This window comes from Mya arenaria, chromosome 7 (assembly GCF_026914265.1).
Source record: "Mya arenaria isolate MELC-2E11 chromosome 7, ASM2691426v1".
In the NCBI taxonomy this organism is placed as follows: domain Eukaryota; kingdom Metazoa; phylum Mollusca; class Bivalvia; order Myida; family Myidae; genus Mya; species Mya arenaria.
In genome coordinates, this window is record NC_069128.1 from 43,698,718 (window position 1) to 43,720,746 (window position 22,029).

General features: G+C 34.0%; 1 protein-coding gene across 1 annotated transcript; it reads left to right on the forward strand.

Annotated features, from left to right (window-relative positions):
- Window positions 1-9,710: 9,710 nt before the first annotated feature.
- Window positions 9,711-16,916, forward strand: LOC128241164 (N-lysine methyltransferase KMT5A-B-like). Its single transcript, XM_052958130.1, has 3 exons — window positions 9,711-9,813; window positions 16,210-16,363; window positions 16,790-16,916. The coding sequence occupies exons 1-3, from the start codon at window positions 9,711-9,713 to the stop codon at window positions 16,914-16,916; spliced, it is 384 nt and encodes a 127-aa protein (XP_052814090.1).
- The last annotated feature ends 5,113 nt before the right edge of the window (window positions 16,917-22,029 follow it).

Here is a 22,029-nt window from a genome sequence, read left to right on the forward strand (position 1 = left end):
CGAGTTTGATAACCAGACAAGTCGTGTTGCTTCAGTTTACGAGTTTGATAAACAGACAAGTCGTGTTGCTTCAGTTTACGAGTTTGATAACCAGACAAGTCGTGTTGTTTCAGTATACAAGTTTAAAAAGCAGACAATTCGTGTTGCTTCAGTTTACAAGTTTGATAAGCAGACAAGTCGTGTTGTTTCAGTGTACAAGTTTGATAAGCAGACAAGTCGTGTTGTTTCAGTGTACAAGTTTGATAAGCAGACAAGTCGTGTTGCTTCAGTGTACAAGTTGTATAAGCAGACAAGTCGTGTTGCTTCAGTTTACAAGTTTGATAAGCAGACAAGTCGTGTTGTTTCAGTGTACAAGTTTGATAAGCAGACAAGTCGTGTTGCTTCAGTGTACAAGCTTGATAAGCAGACAAGTCGTGTTGCTTCAGTTTACAAGTTTGATAAGCAGACAAGTCGTGTTGCTTCAGTGTACAAGTTTGATAAGCAGACAAGTCGTGTTGCTTCAGTGTACAAGTTTGATAAGCAGACAAGTCGTGTTGCTTCAGTGTACAAGCTTGATAAGCAGACAAGTCGTGTTGCTTCAGTGTACAAGTTTGATAAGCAGACAAGTCGTGTTGCTTCAGTGTACAAGCTTGATTTAGCAGACAAGTCGTGTTGCTTCAGTGTACAAGCTTGATAATCAGACAAGTCGTGTTGCTTCAGTTTACAAGTTTAATACGCAGACAAGTCGTATTGCTTCAGTGTTCAAGTTTAATAAGCAGACAAGTCGTGCTGCTTCAGTATTAGTTTGGTGCTTGGTGCAGGGAGACTTAACTGTATGACCGTTTTTAAATAAAATACTGCAAACGCACATACACTGAAGTTTCATATATTCACGTCAATGATATGTGTCCTTATGAGTGTAAACAGTTATGGGTCAAAGTTTAAATTTTAATTTGTCCCAGTTTTGGATTTCCTTTTGTCAACAGTAAAATAGCTTCGAGCTCTAAATGCAAAATAAAATATATAAAAAATGATACACGAACTAAGCATGCTAATCAAGAACAGTGCTTTCATTGAAACAAACGACCAATGTAAATACCACTGAACCTCCACTATCAATATGACTAATAAGTTTTGAATATATTTGCATTATAAGTGTATATTATATACTAATAAATCAATTGGCAGTCAGTATATCTTATAGTATGTAAATTAAGTTTAAACGAACGCATTGGGAAAATGAATCACTTACAACCCCACGTAAACGGTACTTTTTATACTTATTCGAACGTGAGAACAGTAATTGAAAATAATACAATGATTACAAGGCAGACTACTTAGGATATCCATTTAATTACATACACACTAGTTTCCTCCCGTGAGCTGATTTATAACCCATTTACAAGCACTCTATCTAGGTCATATGATATGGATATCCCTGAGTCATAACATAACACGTTTATCTTATTTGTACATTTTACATGCGCAATTGCGTTTTAGAATTTTGAATAACAAGTTTATGTAATTATGCTGAAACTGCGGTATGACCTCAGTATATTACTATGTGTAAGGTTAACATGATAGGACTTGTTTTATACACGGTACCTTATAGTTAATTCTTACTTTGATAAACGTGCTTTATTTAAGATATCCAAATTGGATGTTAGATTAGCTATCATGTACCTGATTCGTAGAATGTCTTACGTAAGTTTTATTATGTCGGTTTTTGAAATGTATTGGGCCATACCGACTTACTTTAGTTTTATTATGCAGGTTGGTGAACTGTATTACGCCAGACCGATTTCATTGTATGTGTAGCGTCAGGTTCTAATTGAAACCAAAAAATAATGTGTTAATGATGTATGCTATATTTGTCTCTTTGACTATAACGAATTATTCTTATACGATTGATTAATGTAATAATATACGAAACAGCGATGGCTTAACGTCTATTGGTAAAATATATAGTCATGCTCTGTTTGTTACGTTGTGTATATCACTCGAAATGCGTTGATAAATCAACCATAAATAATTAAAGTCATTGATTAGTTATATGTTTTTAGGAAAGAGCAATATTCCAGGCGAAGTTTCCACACGTTAAGGAACACTTGAATTGTAAGTTACCCTTAAATGACCTCGTACTATACAGGTACTTAAACATCAGTAATTGGCAAGGAATTTCAATCTTGATTATTGTAAATTTAATAAAATTAAATTGCTTTATTATGCTTGAAGTGGTTTTAAATATTTTCTCTAATAATTAGGGAAATGTAAGCTGGTACGTGTAGCTCTTTAATTAGATAATGCTATCAATGTTTAAAGCAATAATAGATGCGTTCCATTCTAGCCTATTTAGTATGTTGTTGATAGGATTTTTGGAATCACAATGCGTGATTAAATCTGTTATTGAACGGAAATTAATAACTGTTATTTGGTTTCTAAGGGACTCAACCCAATGGAACAGTTGAGGTCAAGACCAGCATAGAAAACACTAGAGATTGCGCTAAGCGTATCATCGTGTTGGATTTTACATTCCCGGATGGCATTCAGATGGTAATACATTTATGTAAATGTCTTTTTTTATAAATAATGTGTTTCATGCTAATATATACTTACACAAAAGTTGGATATGCTTACAATATATTATCACATAAGTGAGCACGTAAATCAACGTGGTGTGCATTGTTTGCCATTTACGGATTTATACTCGACTCATAAAACGCTTAATTTATTTATTTTCAAAAGTTATTTTTCACAAATTAAAGAAAGAAAATTGATATAGAAAAAAATCTGAAAAAACTTGCACTTACGCAGTGAAATTAATCCAGAACTTCCGTCAAACTGCAACGTAATCGAAAACAGACCAGAACAGTTGGAGCAGATCAATGTACATAAATGTCGTTAAATCGGCAAACTGAGTTATGAAAGTCATAGTTACGAGCTTTTTCAAATCCAATTAATGTCAATTAATAAGTATATATATATATATATATATATATATATATATATATATATATATATATATATATATATATATATATATATATATATATATGTATATATATGTAGCCCTGTGAATATTCCAACATTCTTTAAAAGTGTTGTCTGCTGCATTTCTCATATTTTGTGTTGTCTGATTCCCTTGATTGATATTTGATGTTGTGAGAATAGCAATCTGCAGGGTTTTGGCACATTTTACTTCTTTGGTTTTAACTGAGATCTAGAGTCATTTCCATAGAGCATTTCGATGTTAGGTATGTATTAATTGAATTCTAGGGAGTTATTCTTTTAATTGCAATATTGGTTGTGCATTTTGTATTTTTGAAAGGTTTAGTAAATTCTCTTTCTTTATCAGTATTTCAAGATAGCAGCTCTTTTTAGGCAACCCTTTGCATGTGTTTCACTGTTTGCATACTTGTTTAAAGAAGTAACCAGTTTCATAGTTATCACGGATGTGAGGTGAGAGATACAGAGGTTGCCAGTGAGAACACTCAGTTTCATAAACTTGTAAGTTTATTGAATGTAGCTGCAGATGTCATGTATGTTTTGTTATTGTTGTCATGTGTTTAACCTTTCTTTTGAATGTCTTTATCTCAATAGTTGTTTGTTAATACGGGCCACTAAGCACTTTACGATATTGTATGAGATAAATATATTCTTTAACATTTTATTTATTATAACTAAATGTGATTTGCATATTACTTAATACTGTTTATTTTATACTTCAGTGTGTAGAATCATCAGATTCATCTGTATTGAATCCTTCTGGAATCCTTCTTATATATGAACCATATGAACAGTAAAACTATAGAAAGCATAAGTCTTTGTTAGTCAACACAGCACACTAATTTGACAATTAATACGAACCTCGGCTTGGTCTTGCCTCATAATACATTGACTATTATAGGCCTTCACAGGTCAGGGGTAAAGGTCAAACCATTATATATATATATATAACCTTAACCTGGCATTCCAACGGATATAGTTGTGTATTTACACGCAATTATCTCGGTCGGTATACAATTTGGTCCAGTAAAGCTCATAACACCTACTAAAATGTGTGGCATTGCAGTCATTAAACTTAATTGCAATAACCATTTACGATACACATTACGGTACTTTAAGTGTTTTCAGGAAGTAAACATTAAATGCTTTAGAAACATTTTTGGTGATCGCAAACATATGTTTCGGTCGATGTGGTATGTCGAGAGTCGTCATAGTTTACACAAGTATAGGTTTCTAAGAGTGTTTTTTGTAACCCTAAAAGAATATGTCCTGGAGGAATCGAATACAAGGTACTGGTATAAATTGATAAGTGTCAGATTGATTTTAGCATTCGTGTTTTCCGGTAAGAAATAGAAAAAAACAAACCTGCCTGTATCACCCGTTGTGCTGATGCGCTAAATATCACAAATCAATGCCATTATTTAATGACAAGAGAGCAGTCAAGTTTCATTATAAAATGATGATAAATGAACAAATGACTTTACACAGTAAATAGCAGTTTGAAGTGAATCCATTCTTTAATGTATATTATATCATAGATGAAGCCAGGTACTCTGCTTTCAAATTGAAAATTAATTTTTGTACTTAGCCTTATCACATAGGTGTATCACATTAACAATGAAAAATATCCCTCTATTTGATGTTCACGTAAACCAGAATATAGCAATCACAAAAACAGCATACGTCATTGTACTTATATTTCCTTTGTCGTTGGAAATCAGAAAGTCACTTTTCTTTTTATCATATAGATATCCCCCTTCCAAAATAAATGCATTGCAATTGCCAAATATCAAAATATCAATATTATAGTTTAAGACATACAAATAAACACAAATGATTTTGAGCCTCATACAGCCTTATTAAAATTGATGCGGTTAGTTGTTCAGTTATTTACGATCATATTGCCTTCCAGAACCTACCAAAGGTAAACCTGGTCAGGGTTTAATACAAAAATGAAATTTTCAAACTTTTGTGAAGATATAACGATCCAAAACTCCTTTTGAAACGAAGACGGTTGGGCATTAACTTGAAGAGGTGACAAATGGAATATTGACAATAAAAGCTTATATGAATTATCACAATTCAATCATTGTTGTTTTCATCTTTACAGTTATAGTTACAAAACATATCGCATCTTTTGCATTCAATGTTGTAATATATTTCCGATTGATTAACAAGCGTACGGACACGAAAAAGATAACGTACTAATTTTCTTCCAAAATAAAGTTGACTTTATGTTATTGGACAAAATATGTCCAACACTTACAAACTTGGTATGAGTACATCTTGCTGAATTAACTGCGATTATTTAACAGCGTGAATTGTAGACTTTTATATATTGTATAAATAACAAATATGCATTTCCGTGAAATATGTAGTTTTATCAGTGAAATAGGAGAAGTTGAAATGTCAATTTTATATTTTCAAAGAAAACTAAGTAGTGAAAAAATCCACGTTGAGAGCTACTTAAAAAATCAGTAAATTTGACGTCATTGGTTTTCTAAGAACAAAACAAAATATAGCACTTTTTCAATATTAAAGTTTACTGAAAAGAAATTGATCGAAAGATGCATACGTGCATAATTTTATTTTTGAAACAAAACACAACTTACCGTATAAAGTGAAATTGGCTGTCCCATTTTTCAAACGCTTTGTTGAAGCTTAACGCTCGAATTTTGGTTGCTGAAAAAAAATTGGACGAAAACTATTGTTCGAATATAAATCCGATGCTAGAGCGCGTATTCACTATGTTTTCAAGCTGTCTGACTTTGTTCTACGGATTTACGTGGAAATTAGTCCTACAATTAACTGAAATGCAAACCACACGTCTGTTGATAGCTACCAATGCTTGCATGGGATGTGGTGTGGTGAGCTAGTAACAAATCTGTTGATAGCTACCAGTACATACATGGGATGTGGTATGATATGCTGGTAACACGCCTGTTGATAGCTACCAGTGCATGCACGAGTTGTTGTATGATATGCTAGTAACACGTCCGTGTATAGCTACCAGTGCATGCATGGGATGTGGTATGATACGGTAGTAACACGTCTGTTAAAAGCTACCAGTGCATGCATTGGGTGTTTTATGGTATGCTAGTTACACGCCTGTTGATAGCTACCCGTGCATGTATCGGATGTGGTATGATATGCTAGTAACACGTCTGTTGATAGCTGCCAGTACATACATGGGATGTGGTATGACATGCTAGTAACACGTCTGTTGATAGCTACCAGTGCACGTATGGGATGTGGTATGATATGTTAGTAACACGTCTGTTGATAGCTCCCAGTGCATGCATGGGATGTGGTATGATATGCTAGTAACCCGTCTGTTGATAGCTTTCAGTGCAATGCATGAGATGTCGTATGATATGCTAGTAACACGTCTGTTGATAGCTACCAGTGCATGTATGGGATGTGGTATGATATGCTAGTAACACGTCTGTTGATAGCTACCAGTGCATGCAAGGGATGTGGTATAATATGATAGTAACACGTCTGTTGATAGCTACCAGTACATGCATGGGATGTGGTATGATATGCTAGTAACACGTCTGTTGATAGCTACCAGTACATACATGGGATGTGGTATGATATGCTAGTAACAGGTCTGTTGATAGCTACCAGTGCATGTATGGGATGTGGTATGATATGCTAGTAACACGTCTGTTGGTAGCTACCAGTGCATGTATGGGATGTGGTATGATATGCTAGTAACACGTCTGTTGATAGCTACCAGTACATACATGGGATGTGGTATGATATGCTAGTAACACGTCTGTTGATAGCTACCAGTTCATGTATGGGATGTGGTATGATATGCTAGTTACAAGTCTGTTGATAGCCACCAGTTCATGCATGGAATGTGCTATGATATGCTAGTTACACGTCTGTTGATAGCTACCAGTGCATGTATGGGATGTGGTATGATATGCTAGTAGCACGTCTGTTGATAGCTACCAGTGCATGTATGGGATGTGGTATGATATGCTAGTAACACGTCTGTTGAAAGCTACCAGTTCATGTATGGAATGTGATATGATATGCTAGTAACACGTCTGTTGATAGCTACCAGTGCATGTATGGGATGTGGTATGATATTCTAGTAACACGTCTGTTGATAGTTACCAGTGGATGTGGTATGATATGCTAGTAACCCGTCTGTTGATAGCTGCCAGTGCAATGCATGGGATGTGGTATGATATGCTAGTAACGCGTCTAATGATAGCTACCAGTGCATGCATGGGATGTGGTATGATATGCTAGTAACACGTTTAATGATAGCTGCCAGTGCATGCATGGGATGTGGTATGATATGCTAGTGACACGTCTAATGATTGCTACCAATGCATGCATGGGATGTGGTATGGTATGCTAGTAACACGTCTAATGATAGCTACCAGTGCATGCATGGGATCTGGTATAACTTGCTAGTAACTCGTCTGTTGATAGCTACCAGTGCATGCATGAGATGTTGAATGATATGATAGTAACACGTCTGTGTATAGCTACCAGTACATGCATTTGGATGTGGTATGATATGCTAGTATCACGTCTGTTGATAGCTACCAGTGCATGTATGGGATGTGGTATGATATGCTAATAACACGTCTGTTGATAACTGCCAGTGCAATGCATGGGATGTGGTATTATATGCCAAAAGCTCATAACATAAAGCAATTATTGCATAAACTTAAAAGTGACACAAGTGTGTAGTAAGATAAATTTAAATTGGTTTAACGGCTAGCATGTGTTTGCAAGAATTCTGTTGAAACGAAATTGACAAGCCCAATAGTCGAAATTCAAATAGTGTTAGCAATATAGGTATTCAATTTATGTTATGTATTTATTGTCTCAAAGGATGAATATATAAATTATACAGTACACCAATTTTATGTTTGCCGCGGCGACATCAACATGCATTAAATGTTCACATACCATGTTGTAATCCGCATTTATATAGTAGATTGTAAAATGTCTTTTTGCACAAGTAAAATAAAACAAAAACAGTTTGAATGCCACTCGAAATAACATATGTATTTGAATGCTATACGATGTACAAGCTACATAAATGGCATTTTTCCTACTCCTGTAAGCAATACAATTAACAGAAATGTATCTTGGTTCCTGTGTTATTGTTTCTACTAAAATAGCCGAGCAATAGTTATACATATCCATTAAAATCATGTCTTTTCTCCCTTAATTAAAGTTGCTTGACAATGAATACACGTCGAATAATCGATACATTGTAGCAATAAGATAAGTTTTGTAACTAACTTATTGTTTGAAAATGGCTGTTAATTTAAGTTGTACGTTGTTTGGTAAAGAATGTTGTACTAGATTTGTCCTGAAAATATTTATTTCTTTTTTTGAAATGAAAGGTTATTTTGATTATTTTATCAAACTAAGCGCAAAAAGACCTGATATCATTATACAGTGCTAGAAGTTTAAAATGATATTGGAATGGTAGTATGGTAGTGCTTGTAGTCAAGTCAGAGAGTGACGACTTTTAAACAGTATATTATGTATGACGTCAGCGTAATATGTGACGGTATTTTGCTGAATATTATTGATAAACGTGGAAGAAATCATGATGTGAATGATACATTGTTTTAAAATGTTTGTAAATGAACATCTGTGACGGTGCACCGTCCTTAATTTCCAGATATTTCTAAAACTGTTAATATTCAATACACATTAAATGTACAGACTTATTTTATATAGTCTATGCAAAACACTTTGAATAAGATGTTGATGAATTCGTAAAATATTTGGACGGAAAGTATAGAAAAAGTCCACGTAACTCTGGATCGCCCCTAGAACTCAAACTGTCATATTTTACTTGCATATACGTAAAATAGTTCGTCATGATACTCCATAATGCATGTAAGTATACATCCTTAAAACTTAACAAGGTATTAATATAAAAATTTATTTGACAAACTGATTGAAATATAACTTTTTAAATACAAAAACAGGAAAATAAGAGTTAACTTAGCTCATCAATATATTATCTTTTTTTGCAGAAAGAAACAGATTAAAATCATTCGCTATATTTCCTAGCAGCACAAACGTCATATTAACGATTTTAATACCAACGTTTATTTTAAAAATCCATAACGTTCCGTTCTTATGTAAAGGTACAAATTTGAATTCCGAAATTACATTATACTCATTTCAAAATATTAGTTTGCAATCATGTTTATATATATATATATATATATATATATATATATATACACATATATATATATATATATATATATATATATATATATATATATATATATATATATATATATATATATATATATAGTTTTGTATGACCGTGCATGTGGGTGGATCAATGGTAATTTAACCCACGTAACGGGCAGATGAATGGGAAGTGGGCAGATGGGAATCTGCCCATATATACGGTGGTCTAATTTGAATGCAAATGACTTGTTGCGTAAAATTTTGAGTAAAGCGGGTCTGCCCACTTTCACTCTGCTGGAGTTGTGGGATGAAAATAACGTGTACTACTTGCTTCCCTTAGTCTTGGTTGCGCGATAGATTCACAACTGGATCACCTCGGCGATTATGGATAGGCGATTTCTATTTCCGAAGTTGTCGGAAATCACCGAGTAGTTACGCTTCACTGCGCATGTCTTTTCCAAGTACTTCCGTATTATTTTCTGGAGCAGCGTGTACTAAGTATTCGTGTACTACGGTAAACTGGCATCATGCGACCTACTGCACGGCTTAAACCAATAGACAAGGCGCTCTATTTTATCAAGTTGGACAAAGACCAAGATGGTTATACAGTGAAAGATTTCGGCTTCAAAGGTAAAGTTATTGTAGGCTGTGTGAGCCGGGCGGGATCTGGTCATCGTAGCCTCGCCATCTCGCATTAGGGCCTGTTTTGAGGCATGTCATTTCGTACCGTAGTCGAAATAAGTCGCTTTGATGTTACTGTCTATTTTAAGGCAAAAAGAAAGGAGATCGTATTCAAAACGGGGCTGAATATTTAGTAATTTACCAGTAGGCGAGTAGTTCTCGGACACTAGTAGTTCTCGGACACTCACGATTTTCGCCTCATTTTGGAAGTTACATATCAAGCACCTGATTTCAATCAATCAGGTGTTTGAAAAGTTTCAGCAGGTACCAAATATTTTCATTAGGTAAGGATTATAAGACGTTAAATTCCAAAAGTTTCCAAAATCACATTTTACCTCCGCTGGGAATCACGATTTTAGTGCGCATGCTCAAAAAGCACAACTTAAAATACGGGCAACAGTTAGGTTAAACTATTAGTTCGGTACTGGTATACTTCCTTTTTTGACGCAGACGACATTCTGCATTTACGAAAATATTCTAGTCTAAAATAATAGACGTGTTATACGGGATTCTTCCAATCCCTAACGTCTAAACGGGAATGTGCAAAAAACGGGAGCAAGACAAATCGGCCCCTTACCAAATCGGCCTACTACCAAATCGGCCCCTAAGACGTTTCAGCCCTGCCATTTCGTCCCCTTAATTAAAATGACTCGAGACGTTTCGGCCCCTTAGTGATTTTCAACAGAGACATTTCGGCCCCTTAATTTTATTTTATTTTTTATCTTGGGTATAAAGAAAAACATTGTAGGTCGTCTTATAAATGTCAATGAGATCTGTAAATAAGTTGTAAATAAAATCTTTAAATTTACAAATAGACAGATATGCATGAAAAACATTGATATGACTGATATAAAAATATAATTAAAATCTAAATAACTATTAACCCTGATTTTTAATATAAAATGTTAGAAAATCTATTGTTATAACTGTTAATTATTAATTGATCATTGAAGACTTCAAAGAAAAATTGTCTTTGAACCATGCGTTCTTTTTTTGCAAGGCAAACTGTTAGTGTTGTGGGTGTGAAAAAGACATTCAAAGACGTGTGAATGAATAATTTTCTTTAATTTGTTAATGTTATTTAGAGTTGATTAAAGAAGATTTGAGTAATATAAACAACGTAAGTATATATATTAAATCGTTTCTAAAAGTGGGTACCACTTGTTTTAAACGTGTTGCGTTTTTTAAAAATGCCTTTACATTTCAACCATTAATTTGTTATCTATGTGGTATACTATTGCTCCAGAATAATTATTAATTATTATTTTTGACAATTAGTGTTTTATCTAAACATAATTAGGAAATAATGTTTGTTTTATAGATATGAATTGCAAACAAGATACAACTTGATAGTTCAAATGCATTTTAAAAAGAGTAAAACAATATATCCGTAGTACGGATATATTGTTTTACTCTTTTTAAAATGCATTTGAACTATCAAGAAAGTGAAATAATATTCTGTTTGAGGTGCGAAGAGATAATTGGTATTAATCTTTAAGTGTGAGAATTAGCGGTTGGGAAAGTCGGAACAAACCTTGTAGACGTATTTATAAGCTGGTTAACACAAAGTGTCACAATTCCAACGCCTGATACCTCTGTGGAATGTGACAATTCGCCATAAGACCGTCTGTCTAAAAACACCGTTTAAGCCAGGATGGTTTTGCATACGTATTCAATATAAGATTATTTTTTTATCCTTACCTGATTTGAATATAAATAACTGAATTTCATAAATTTTATAACTTATATCGAGAAGCGTTACAGGGACATCAACGCCAGGATCATGGATGAGTGGGACTCATACGATTCGCATAAGGTCACCTGCGAGGAGTCCTGAAAAATGTTGGTGCCATCTACGGCGGGCGATAGGTGTTTGGTGAAGACTGATGTTAGACAATGGACATGTCATTATACATAATATTAGCAACATAGTTATGTATAATATTTAAAGATTATTTAAAAAAAATGAAGTTTAAACATTTCTTCTTCAACTCTATTTCGTCTTATAAAAATATCTCGTGAATAAATCTTTACATGTTTTCAAGTGTACAGATATTTTCTTTAAATCTATTTTTATCTATATCTTTGTATGCATGTATATAGCTTTGTCTCTTAAAATAAAAAAAAATGAAATTACATGTTTTTTACTTATAATTAGAAATAAAATAAAAATATGATTTCAAGTGTACAGATATTTTCTTTAAAACTATTTTTATCTATACCTTTGTATGCATGTATATAGCTTTGTCTATTAAAAAAAATTAAAATGAAATTACATGTTTTTTACTTAAACAATGTATTTAGATATAAAAAATAAAATTAAAATAAGGGCCGAAACGTCTCGGTAATCAGGGGCCGAAACGTCTACGGGATGGGGACGATTTGGTAAGGGGCCGAAAAGGTAACCGTTTGAGCTAGGGGCCGATTTGGTAAGGGGCCGATTTGTCTGGTAGCCCAAAAAACGGGGGTGTTTTAAAAATATTGAAATTGTTTTAAATGAAGTATTTTATGGTTGAAATTGATCATAAAGAGTTATATTCATATTTCACCATGTAAGTGAAAGGTTATTTTGCACTAAACAAATATTTAATGCATTAAAACAAGTTGTTTACCTTTCCAATAAAATGAAAGTTGACTGACACAGACAACAATTATGCGAAGGGGAACAACTCGATACAATCGTAATAACTCGGCCTCCTCCAACAAAGCTTCGAGATAGACCTCGTTATACAATCGTAACAACTCGGCCATGGCCGAAATGTTCCGAGCGATTTAAAACTGTGCCCTAGAGCCTTGCAGGTGCCCTTCATGTATATATCGTTATGTTTTGACAGAATGAAATGAAGAAAAGCCGTCAAACTCATAATTATAAGTTGGATATTAATTTTTTGTGTACGGAACTAATATAAAATAACATTATCTGGTAATATTTCTTGTTTTTGTGATATTTTATAGACGCTATATGCTTTAACCCGGAATCCTGATCGGAACAACTACCCACTTTTGATACTTTAGTAACCAATTTGTTCGTGAAGGATTTGCCATATCAAAAATCTAAAAAAGATCTGTCAACATACAATTATTTGGACTAGAAAATATTCATCTTAAGTCAGGAGTTTACATTACACATATGTGCTAAAAATAGAAATCATTTATTTCAGTTTTATGAGCTTCATGGTCTATGTATATAATTATGTACAATTAGATTGGTTTTTAATGAAAAATAATAAGACATATATTACTTACTGGTTTGAAAATTCCACTTTTAAATATTTTAAATAAAAAAATCACTTCAGCGCATGTTTCCCGGTTTTGTTGATCATCTAAGGGAGTGTCCGAGAACTTCTTCTGTCAAACTAAAATTTAGCCCCTTTTGAGCACCACATTCGGAGCCTATGAGAATGGACTTAAATTGTTCAATTACACTTGATTTTGCATTATTTCAACAGAAGAAGAGCTGAAGTTTGTTATAAACATTGGAATATCATATATCTTTTAAAATAAGAATACTTGATCCATAAAACCTCTAAAAGTGTCCGAGAACTACTCGCCTACTGGTACACTCTTGTTCATTATGCACCAGTCATTTGTAACCACGGCCCTCCCAGGTCCGGGGAATAGCGGGGACTTTGACAGCAAATCCCTGGCAAAATCTCCGTCCTGCGGGGACGATATGCCAGTAAACCCCAGCCAAATGCCCCCTAACAAGGGAACCCTAGATAATGCCAATTCCCCGCTATAATTGGCGTGAAGACAAAACTGCAGTTACAGGCACTGCTGGGCCACCTGGAAGGTAAAAACACGGCCCATTTCCCTGGCTATCTCCGGACCTGGGGGGCCATGGTTACAATTGACTGGTGCATTACCAAAACTGGCCTGCACGTGGTTTTATTTGGTGTACTGTATATTTGTGAATTATGACACCAATAAATGTTTAAAACTCAAAAATGATTATACTGTAGTAATACTACTAGTAGTACTAGTAGTATACTGACAGTATATTCAAAATACACTTACAAGGTTCCCAGGTCCAAAAATGGCAGTTTTCAACATGACTAAGTTGGCTTTTTCTTAAGAACACATTCCGTTAAAGCTGCACTCTCACAGATTGAACGTTTTGACCACGTTTTTATTTTTTGTCTTGGAATGAGCCAATTTTTGCGAAAATCCATGGATACCAGTTATATAAGACTGCTGACAAAAAATTAGATCGAGGATTTTTATATTTAAGTTCAAAAATTGATTAATCCATTAACAGCACTCAATTTTCACTGATTTGTGTCGAGGAAAACTGAACAACTTTGCCCTAAGCTAACAGCGAGGTTTGCTTAATATGCTGCCAATAAAATAGCTTATTCAGTGATATAAACACAAAAATACATGTATCTTGACAATAAACTGGTCAGAGCTTAAATTATTTTTTACACAATTTTTGTGAAAGAAATGTTTTTGAAATGTATACCTTGGTTTTGGTTACTGATATGATAAATATGTATTTGCTGAATAAAATGTGTATTGTCAAATTAGGTGACTCTTTAATTTGGTAAGTAATAATTTGTGATTAAAAAAGTGGCTGTAATGTTAGTTTTGGCAGGTAGCTATGACAACAATTATAGGCAGATTGAAGTAAAGCTTCCCATATAGTTTATAGCTTTCACACAATTACTAAACCTATATATTCCAAACAGCCATTATGGGAAGACTGAATCTGCCCACTTAACAGGGCTTGAATTTAGAAAAAAAATGTACTAGCAAATTTTTGTGTGCAAAATCTGAAGTTGTCTCACAAAAGTTTTGTTCACCCCTTATTTTGTTAGGTAATATGTATGATCAAAACAACAACAATGATTTCTATGTCATAATAATTCACCTTTTAAATTAGATACATGTATTGAGGAAGTTTGATATGCAGCCGCACAAAATGTCTTGCAGACGTTTCCAGCGTAGTCTGTATTGATGGTTAATTTCATGTGGACTTTTTCTCCCGTTAAGTTAGTTTATATGGACAGATTATTTAATTTAGGCTTTTATGTCTGATTAATTTAATCATCGCCATCAGAAGTTTTCCATTTCAAATATTGATGCGTGAACAAACCGTTTATGGGCATATCATGATAGTGGACTGCACCTCAACATTGGAAATATATGAGCCAAATACTGCCACCTAAAGTCTGAACACAAAAAAATGTCTACTGAGTGCGCTTAATGCAACACGCTTAGGTAAATATCATAATTTTATGTGTATTACGAGAAATAAAGTAGGAAAAGTGAAGGTTGCTATAAATTGAGGGCTTTCAGTCGCAAAATTTTGCTCAAAAAAGTACCTTTAAACCCAATTTCCAATTATCACTTGCATTTTGTGAGTGTACTAGTGCTGAATTCATAACTTTGAGACAAACCATGAATGCCTATTACAGACAACCTCATGGGCAGAAAAATCTGCCCTCTAAAGTAAAATTATCCTTGGTATACACATATGTATACATTTTCTAGACTCAAACAACATCTTCATTACAGGAAACCATTAGGCCATTACGCATAGTACATTGTATGTTATGATTAATAAATTCATAATTAAATTGATAAGGTACATGTAATTGCATAAGGTTCCTCTCCATCAACCCCCTCTTCTTTAATGACATCTCAGTCATTTTTTGTTTAATTAAAAGCTTGGAAACAGGTACATTAGATTTAAATAGTAATGATTTTCAGATTGATATTTGTATGTATGTCAAGTTCTGACGACTATATCTCCACCTGTGAAGTGTTTCAACAATAACAACACTGTTGTTCCTGAATGTGACTTTTTTTAAGAAAAAAATACCATTTTTTCCCTTTTTAAAAGAGAGTTTGATGATAGCATAGCAGTTAGTTATCACCTTGTGGGCAGAATATATCTGCCCACTAAAGTAGCGTTCTCAAAGGATTTGAAAAGAACAGAAAGCTCAATTGTTTCCTGAAATGTAGATTCAGGGTGTGTCTGGAAGAAATATCTACTTCAGTAGTATCTTTTACTGTATGTTATGGAGTTTATGCATTCTGAGTTAAAAGTCAACTTATAATACAGCTCTTGTTTGTTTGGCCCTTTTCTCATCAGAATTGTGAGTGATTTGTATGAGTATAACCATAGTTATCTCATATTCCATTACAATGCAGAATAGCACAGTTGGTTAAAGCTGTCATTTTTTCATATCGCTCCTTGAAGTTTATTTTTTTTTAAACTTATCATCAAAAAATCACCTTTTTTATTACACTGTTTATGTTTTATTCAATTAACATGCCTTAGAACTGCGCATTTTTATCATAGAGTATCTTTAAAGTTATCTAATATATTATCATTTTCAGGACGAGGTATAAAGACCATAGTAGACAGGAAAAATGGAGATTTCCTTCTCCACTACACAGGTGAACTTATAACAGGTGAAGAAGGTGATAGAAGGGAAGCAAAAAACTCAACAGGCTTCCGTTTCTTTTTCATATCCAAAGGCAAGCAGTTATGGTAAGTCTGACAAAATTTTGTATTGTGATTTCAGATTTTGTCATACATTTGGTGTTTATCTGGGCTTAAGTGGTCATACATAATATTAATAGCTATGTGTTCATAATAGAGATTGGTACCACGGAAAAAATACCACGGTACACTGCGTGTTTTGTGCAACACCATGGTTCGAACCTCTGTTTTTGTGCATAATATATGATAAGGCTATTGTTAACTTACTAAATCTACCAGTTTTGTATTCCTTCAATCGGTTTAATGTAATACATTTTGTATCTATAGCATTGCTTCTTCTAAAATTAAACAAGTTATAACTCATAGATTATAGTGCTCCAAATATGCCGCCTATCTGTGTTAAATACATTATGTAGTATGATATCGCAGAAGGTGTCCAGTTTCAGTGAGAAAAAATATGTTTTTTGTTTGTAGCGTAGATGCTTCTGAAGAAAGTGGAAGACTTGGAAGACTGGTAAACCATGGTCATAAAAAAGAACTGAATGCTGTGATGAAGGAAGTTAGTGGGCAGTTGATCCTGTTTGCACAAAGGTATTTCTGATGTATTAAGTTAATGCTGAGTACACCTTGATCTCAGCAAAAAAGTCAAAAGAATATGGATGAACAATTATATAGAAATAAACTTAAACAAAACACGCACGCACTATTTGCAGGCGTATTTTGGGGACCTTTCAGAACATAAGACCTAGAAATTTAATAAGGCTTAACGTGCGATAAACAATACATATATTTCAGTCAGTAACACACTATTTTCAACTTGTCAGTGTTTAAAAGAGAAAAGTTAGAGATATTGTCATAGCCTTTTTGCTATAATTGGCACTGTGACAGCTCTCTTGTCGGAATGCAAAATCTTATCAGCCATAACTTTTAATGCCCCCACTTTGTATGACTGTATGTCCCAAAAGTTTGTCTGTCATACTCCTCATTCTTGTGTTGAAGGGTTTGCCTCAAACTTTCACTGATGAACCATCTTCCTTCGTAAATATCTGTTACACCTTTTCTTGGAGCTATTGACCTTTTTTCACCATCAAATTTAATACCTTAAAGGGACTGAACACCAAAAAAAGTTTTTTTTCTGTAACAAATCTCAGGACAATTTTCTAACAGAATGTGTTACGCTTTGATATCATAATTGTAAAAAAGTAACCAAAACGTAAAAAAAAATGTGTCAGAGACCGGGTTCGAACCCGTGTCGCCAAAATTGCTGTCCAGCATCGTATCCACTGAGCTACGACAACTTACTCTAATTGGGTGACATAATTAAGCTATACACCTACCTCAGTAATATCACGTGATAACACCGACTAGCCAATCACGGATAAGAAATGAATTCTACCTTGTAGACATACTCAGTAATCTTTTTAAATGGAAAAATACGAAATAACTGCTAAACTTAAATAAATTGTAAACTATGTGGTACTTCAGTTCTTAGTTTCAATGCATTGTACACATCGATGCCAAGTTTATGTCAGTTTTCGACAATTTTCTCTTTTTGTGCTATTTTATCATATGGAGTACAGCCCCTTTAATGTGTTTTTCAGGGACATCTGTGAAGAGCTACTTTACGATTATGGATTAAAGGAATACCCCTGGACACAGGTGAGTGCTAGCTCAGGATTAACTTGTTTGCAAAGACCGGATATTCATGTATTTGAAAGACACCTTGATATTTGAACACAAACTAATGATTCCAATTTTTACAAATTACCATAATTTTGCAATTTAAGTAAAATTTTGTAACTCTGTATCTAACATTTAGCTAATGGTTCAGTTAGTTTACTCATCTGATTCATAGGCATCAATCAACTAGCTATTATAAGGACCCTGCAAAAGTAAACTATAAGCAGTAGTAATAAGTATGTTTGTTTGTTCGTCTGCCTGTCTGTACACAAAATTCATGATCTTTCCCAGTACATGAATATGCTGAAATATATATATTATGCCCCCCTTCGAAGAGGAGGGGTATTTTGATTTGCACATGTCAGTCCGTCATAGACCAATGTTTGTCTGAGTGATTTTCAGCAAACTTGACATGAAGGTTGGGCCTGACCAGTAGATGACCCCTATTTATTTTAGGTGTCGTCAGGTCAAAGGTCAAGGTCAGAGTGACCTTTATATGGGAAAAATTGTTAAAGCTAGTCTGAATGATAACTCAACAATTCCTGGACATATGGTCATCAAACTTGCCATGATGTTTGGACCTGACAGAGTCACAGTGACCTTGAACACAAAAATCATGTCTGTGATAGCTCGACAATGCCTGCACCTATGGCCCTCAAACTGGACATATAGATTTGGGGTGACCAGTAGATGACCCCTATTCATATTGAGATTGAAGGTCATTGTCACAACTCATATTGGTCATTAAAATTACATTATGTTTACATATTTCCTGCTGGTTAGAGGATCATGTTTATCTGCAAGATCAGTTATCATTTGAACATGATCAAAAACTGTACCTACTATACCCATACTTTGAATGGTCATAATCTAAAAACTGCCTCAAAGGTATTCAATGTCAATGCCAAATCAGCTGTCATTTTGGTCCATGCATATTCCATTCAATTGTCCAAATATTCTTTACAACATTGCGCTCAGGGGGCATATCGGTTGACAAACATATATCTTGTTTGTAATTGCTACATATATTCTGCATAATAATGTGCAATTGATTGACACTTTACATATCCCTAACAAAAGTAAGTATGCATGCATTTGTTTTATATTTCAGTATCAGCATGAACAGGGTATAAAATTGTGTTTATACTGTTCATTTCATTGTTTGCCAATGAAAAATATTTGTATCCACTTACTTTAAATAAAATCTTACTACGAAAGGTTTAACTTGCTGGAAGCTTGAATGCTTCCTAAAATCATTTAAAGTGAATTGTTATATCATTTATGTAAACAATAAAAGTTTCACTTAAACACCTTTCTTTTAAATGGATTATTGATATTTAAAGGGTCCCCATGGCCCTCTTGCTCATGCATTTTTTTTAATGTATGATTGAATCTAGAACATTTTAGAAAGAAATGCTGTAAATTTAAATAAAAAATGTCTGGTATATAGATGTATTCTATGACAGTAGGAACAAATATTTTTCAATCAAAGCAATTTAGCTTGACTGTTAAAATTTAGTTAAGATATATTCCAATCAGCATTTTTGGTTTCAAGATGGCTCGACAACATCTGTTATAGTTTGGTAACTATCAGAGCTCGGCTTTTAAAAAATGCACATTGCTATTGGGGGTGATAAAAGTTAGGTCATAGGGCAGGTTTTACCAAATTGTGTTCAAGTTTTACCTGCAAATAAATGCATCAGATAGTTTCAAAGCTTTTAACAGATGTTCAGGTCATAAAGCAAAGCCAGAAGGTTGTTTTCAATGATTGACTGACTTGTTTGTTCCGGTGTCCCTTTTGTTAGTTTAGTTTGGGACAAACACTGAATTGTTGAGCATTATCTAGTTTTGTTATTAGTTCCAACAATAAGATTACCATTCATACTAGATTAAAGTTTGATTAGGCCTCAAAAAAAAAGTACATTTGGTTCGGGTTACCCGACCCTACCTACGGAATAGGCGCCGACCCTTCCGTTTTTATAGTCAGTTGGAAAAAAAAATGAAAAAAAAAAAAAAAAAAAATCTTTTTTTTTTGGTGCTTTTCAATATGTAGTTTAAAACCTTAAATGCTTATATAGACGATAACTTTAACACCATTCTCCAATGATGATAATGACGTTCTTATATAAAGTCTAATAAAAAAATAAAATAAAAAAGCCTACCTATTTTTGAAGAGGATGTAACCCTAATCAAAAATTATTTTTTTTAGGCCTTGGTGAACTGGCCTCATTACTGAGACCATTTTATTAAGAAAATACTCATTTTTTTTTGGTTTTGAAATCAAGGATTGTCTCAATGTTAAGGTGGTCTAAATGGGGGAACTTAACTGTAATTATTTTCAGATGCCATTGTTTCTATGATTTTTGGAATACAGTTTTGAACTTTTTGTAAGATCTGGAACAGTTTTATCCATCTTAAATCTAACCCATAGTTAGTAGTTGTTCCCCATTGATGCAGTGGTTGGAACTTAGGAGCTCATTCAATAAGCATCTTAGTGAATATTTTCAACTTAGTGAGAATTTTGTAATATTTGACATCGATTATTTTAAATACCCACTACTTTTCATCCGATTTATTCATATAATGCATATATTGTTTAGACCATTTTCTTGCTTATTTTCATACTTTTGGTGTACAAACATTGTTCGTTTTCTTATAATTCAAATTAGAAAAAAGGCAATTTTTCACTAAGTTGAAAATTGTTACTAAGATGCTTATTGAATACGGCCCCTGTTCGAAAATTAATGTTTTACCGCTTAAACCGTTACTAACGGTTAATGAAAATTGCACAAAACATCAATTTTTGAACTTAAATATAAAAATCTGCGATCTAATTTTGTCAGCAGTCTTATATAACTGGTTTCCATGGATTTTCGCAAAAATTGGCTCATTCCAAGACAAAAAAAAAAGTTGTCAAAACATTCAATCTGTGAAAGTGCAACTTTAACATGAACTTTGACAATTCTGTAATACAAGACTATGCTATACTTAGGGCTGCTGTACCTAAACTTTATTAGAAGTGATCAGAAGTAGGTCCTGTTGAATAATGTATCCTCTCCTTAAAAACTGGAAAGTTGTGTTCTTCACCATTAGAATGTCGACATTGTGTTATGACGTGCACAACATTTGGCTTCTTAGTGCAAAGGTCAAGGTTATTGCCTTTATAATGATTATCAATAAATACAAGGGGTATTTCTCTATGAGTTTAGAAATTATGAATGGATTTAAACTAAACTTACACGGATAGTGTTTAAGCCAGAAATGAAAAAGGGGAGGGTGCTTTCTTTAAAGGGAAAAAAATGCGCACAATATTTGCTTTGTATTGTTGAAACACGTCCATGTACCTTATCAAAGTCCATTTTATGGCATGTTCATGCATTCATAGTAAAAATATCCCTATTGAATCCTCATAATTATTCTCCCTTGTTCATTTACACTTATGACACTTTTCTAACCAACTTGGGTTGCTGTCACAGCTGTTTTTTAGCTTGACTATTCGAAGAATAAGGAGGGCTATACTACTTGCCCTGACGTCGGCGTCTTGTTAAAGTTTTAGGGCAAGTCGGGATTTTCACTGTTTTAATGGTCTATTATAAAGCTCATCATATTTGTTGTTTGATTTCAGGTCACAGTATCAACAGTGACTCAGATGAGACCAATGTGGAACAATCCTCTCCAGTTACAGCTGTTGAAGACCAACTGACATGTACAGCCAGAGTTGAAAGTCCTTCCTTCCAAGCTAACACACCTGATGCGTCTGACACAAACACCGTACATCAGACTTCCAGCACTGAAGGGGACACACTTGAGACCAATGTGGAACAATCCTCTCCAGTTACAGCTGTTGAAGACCAAGTGACATTTCCTGATATAGTTGAAAGTCCTTCCTTCCAAGATAACACACCTGATGCGTCTGACACAAACACCGTACATCAGATTTCCAGCACTGATGGTGACACACTTGAGACCAATGTGGAACAATCCTCTCCAGTTACAGCTGTTGAAGACCAACTGACATGTACAGCCAGAGTTGA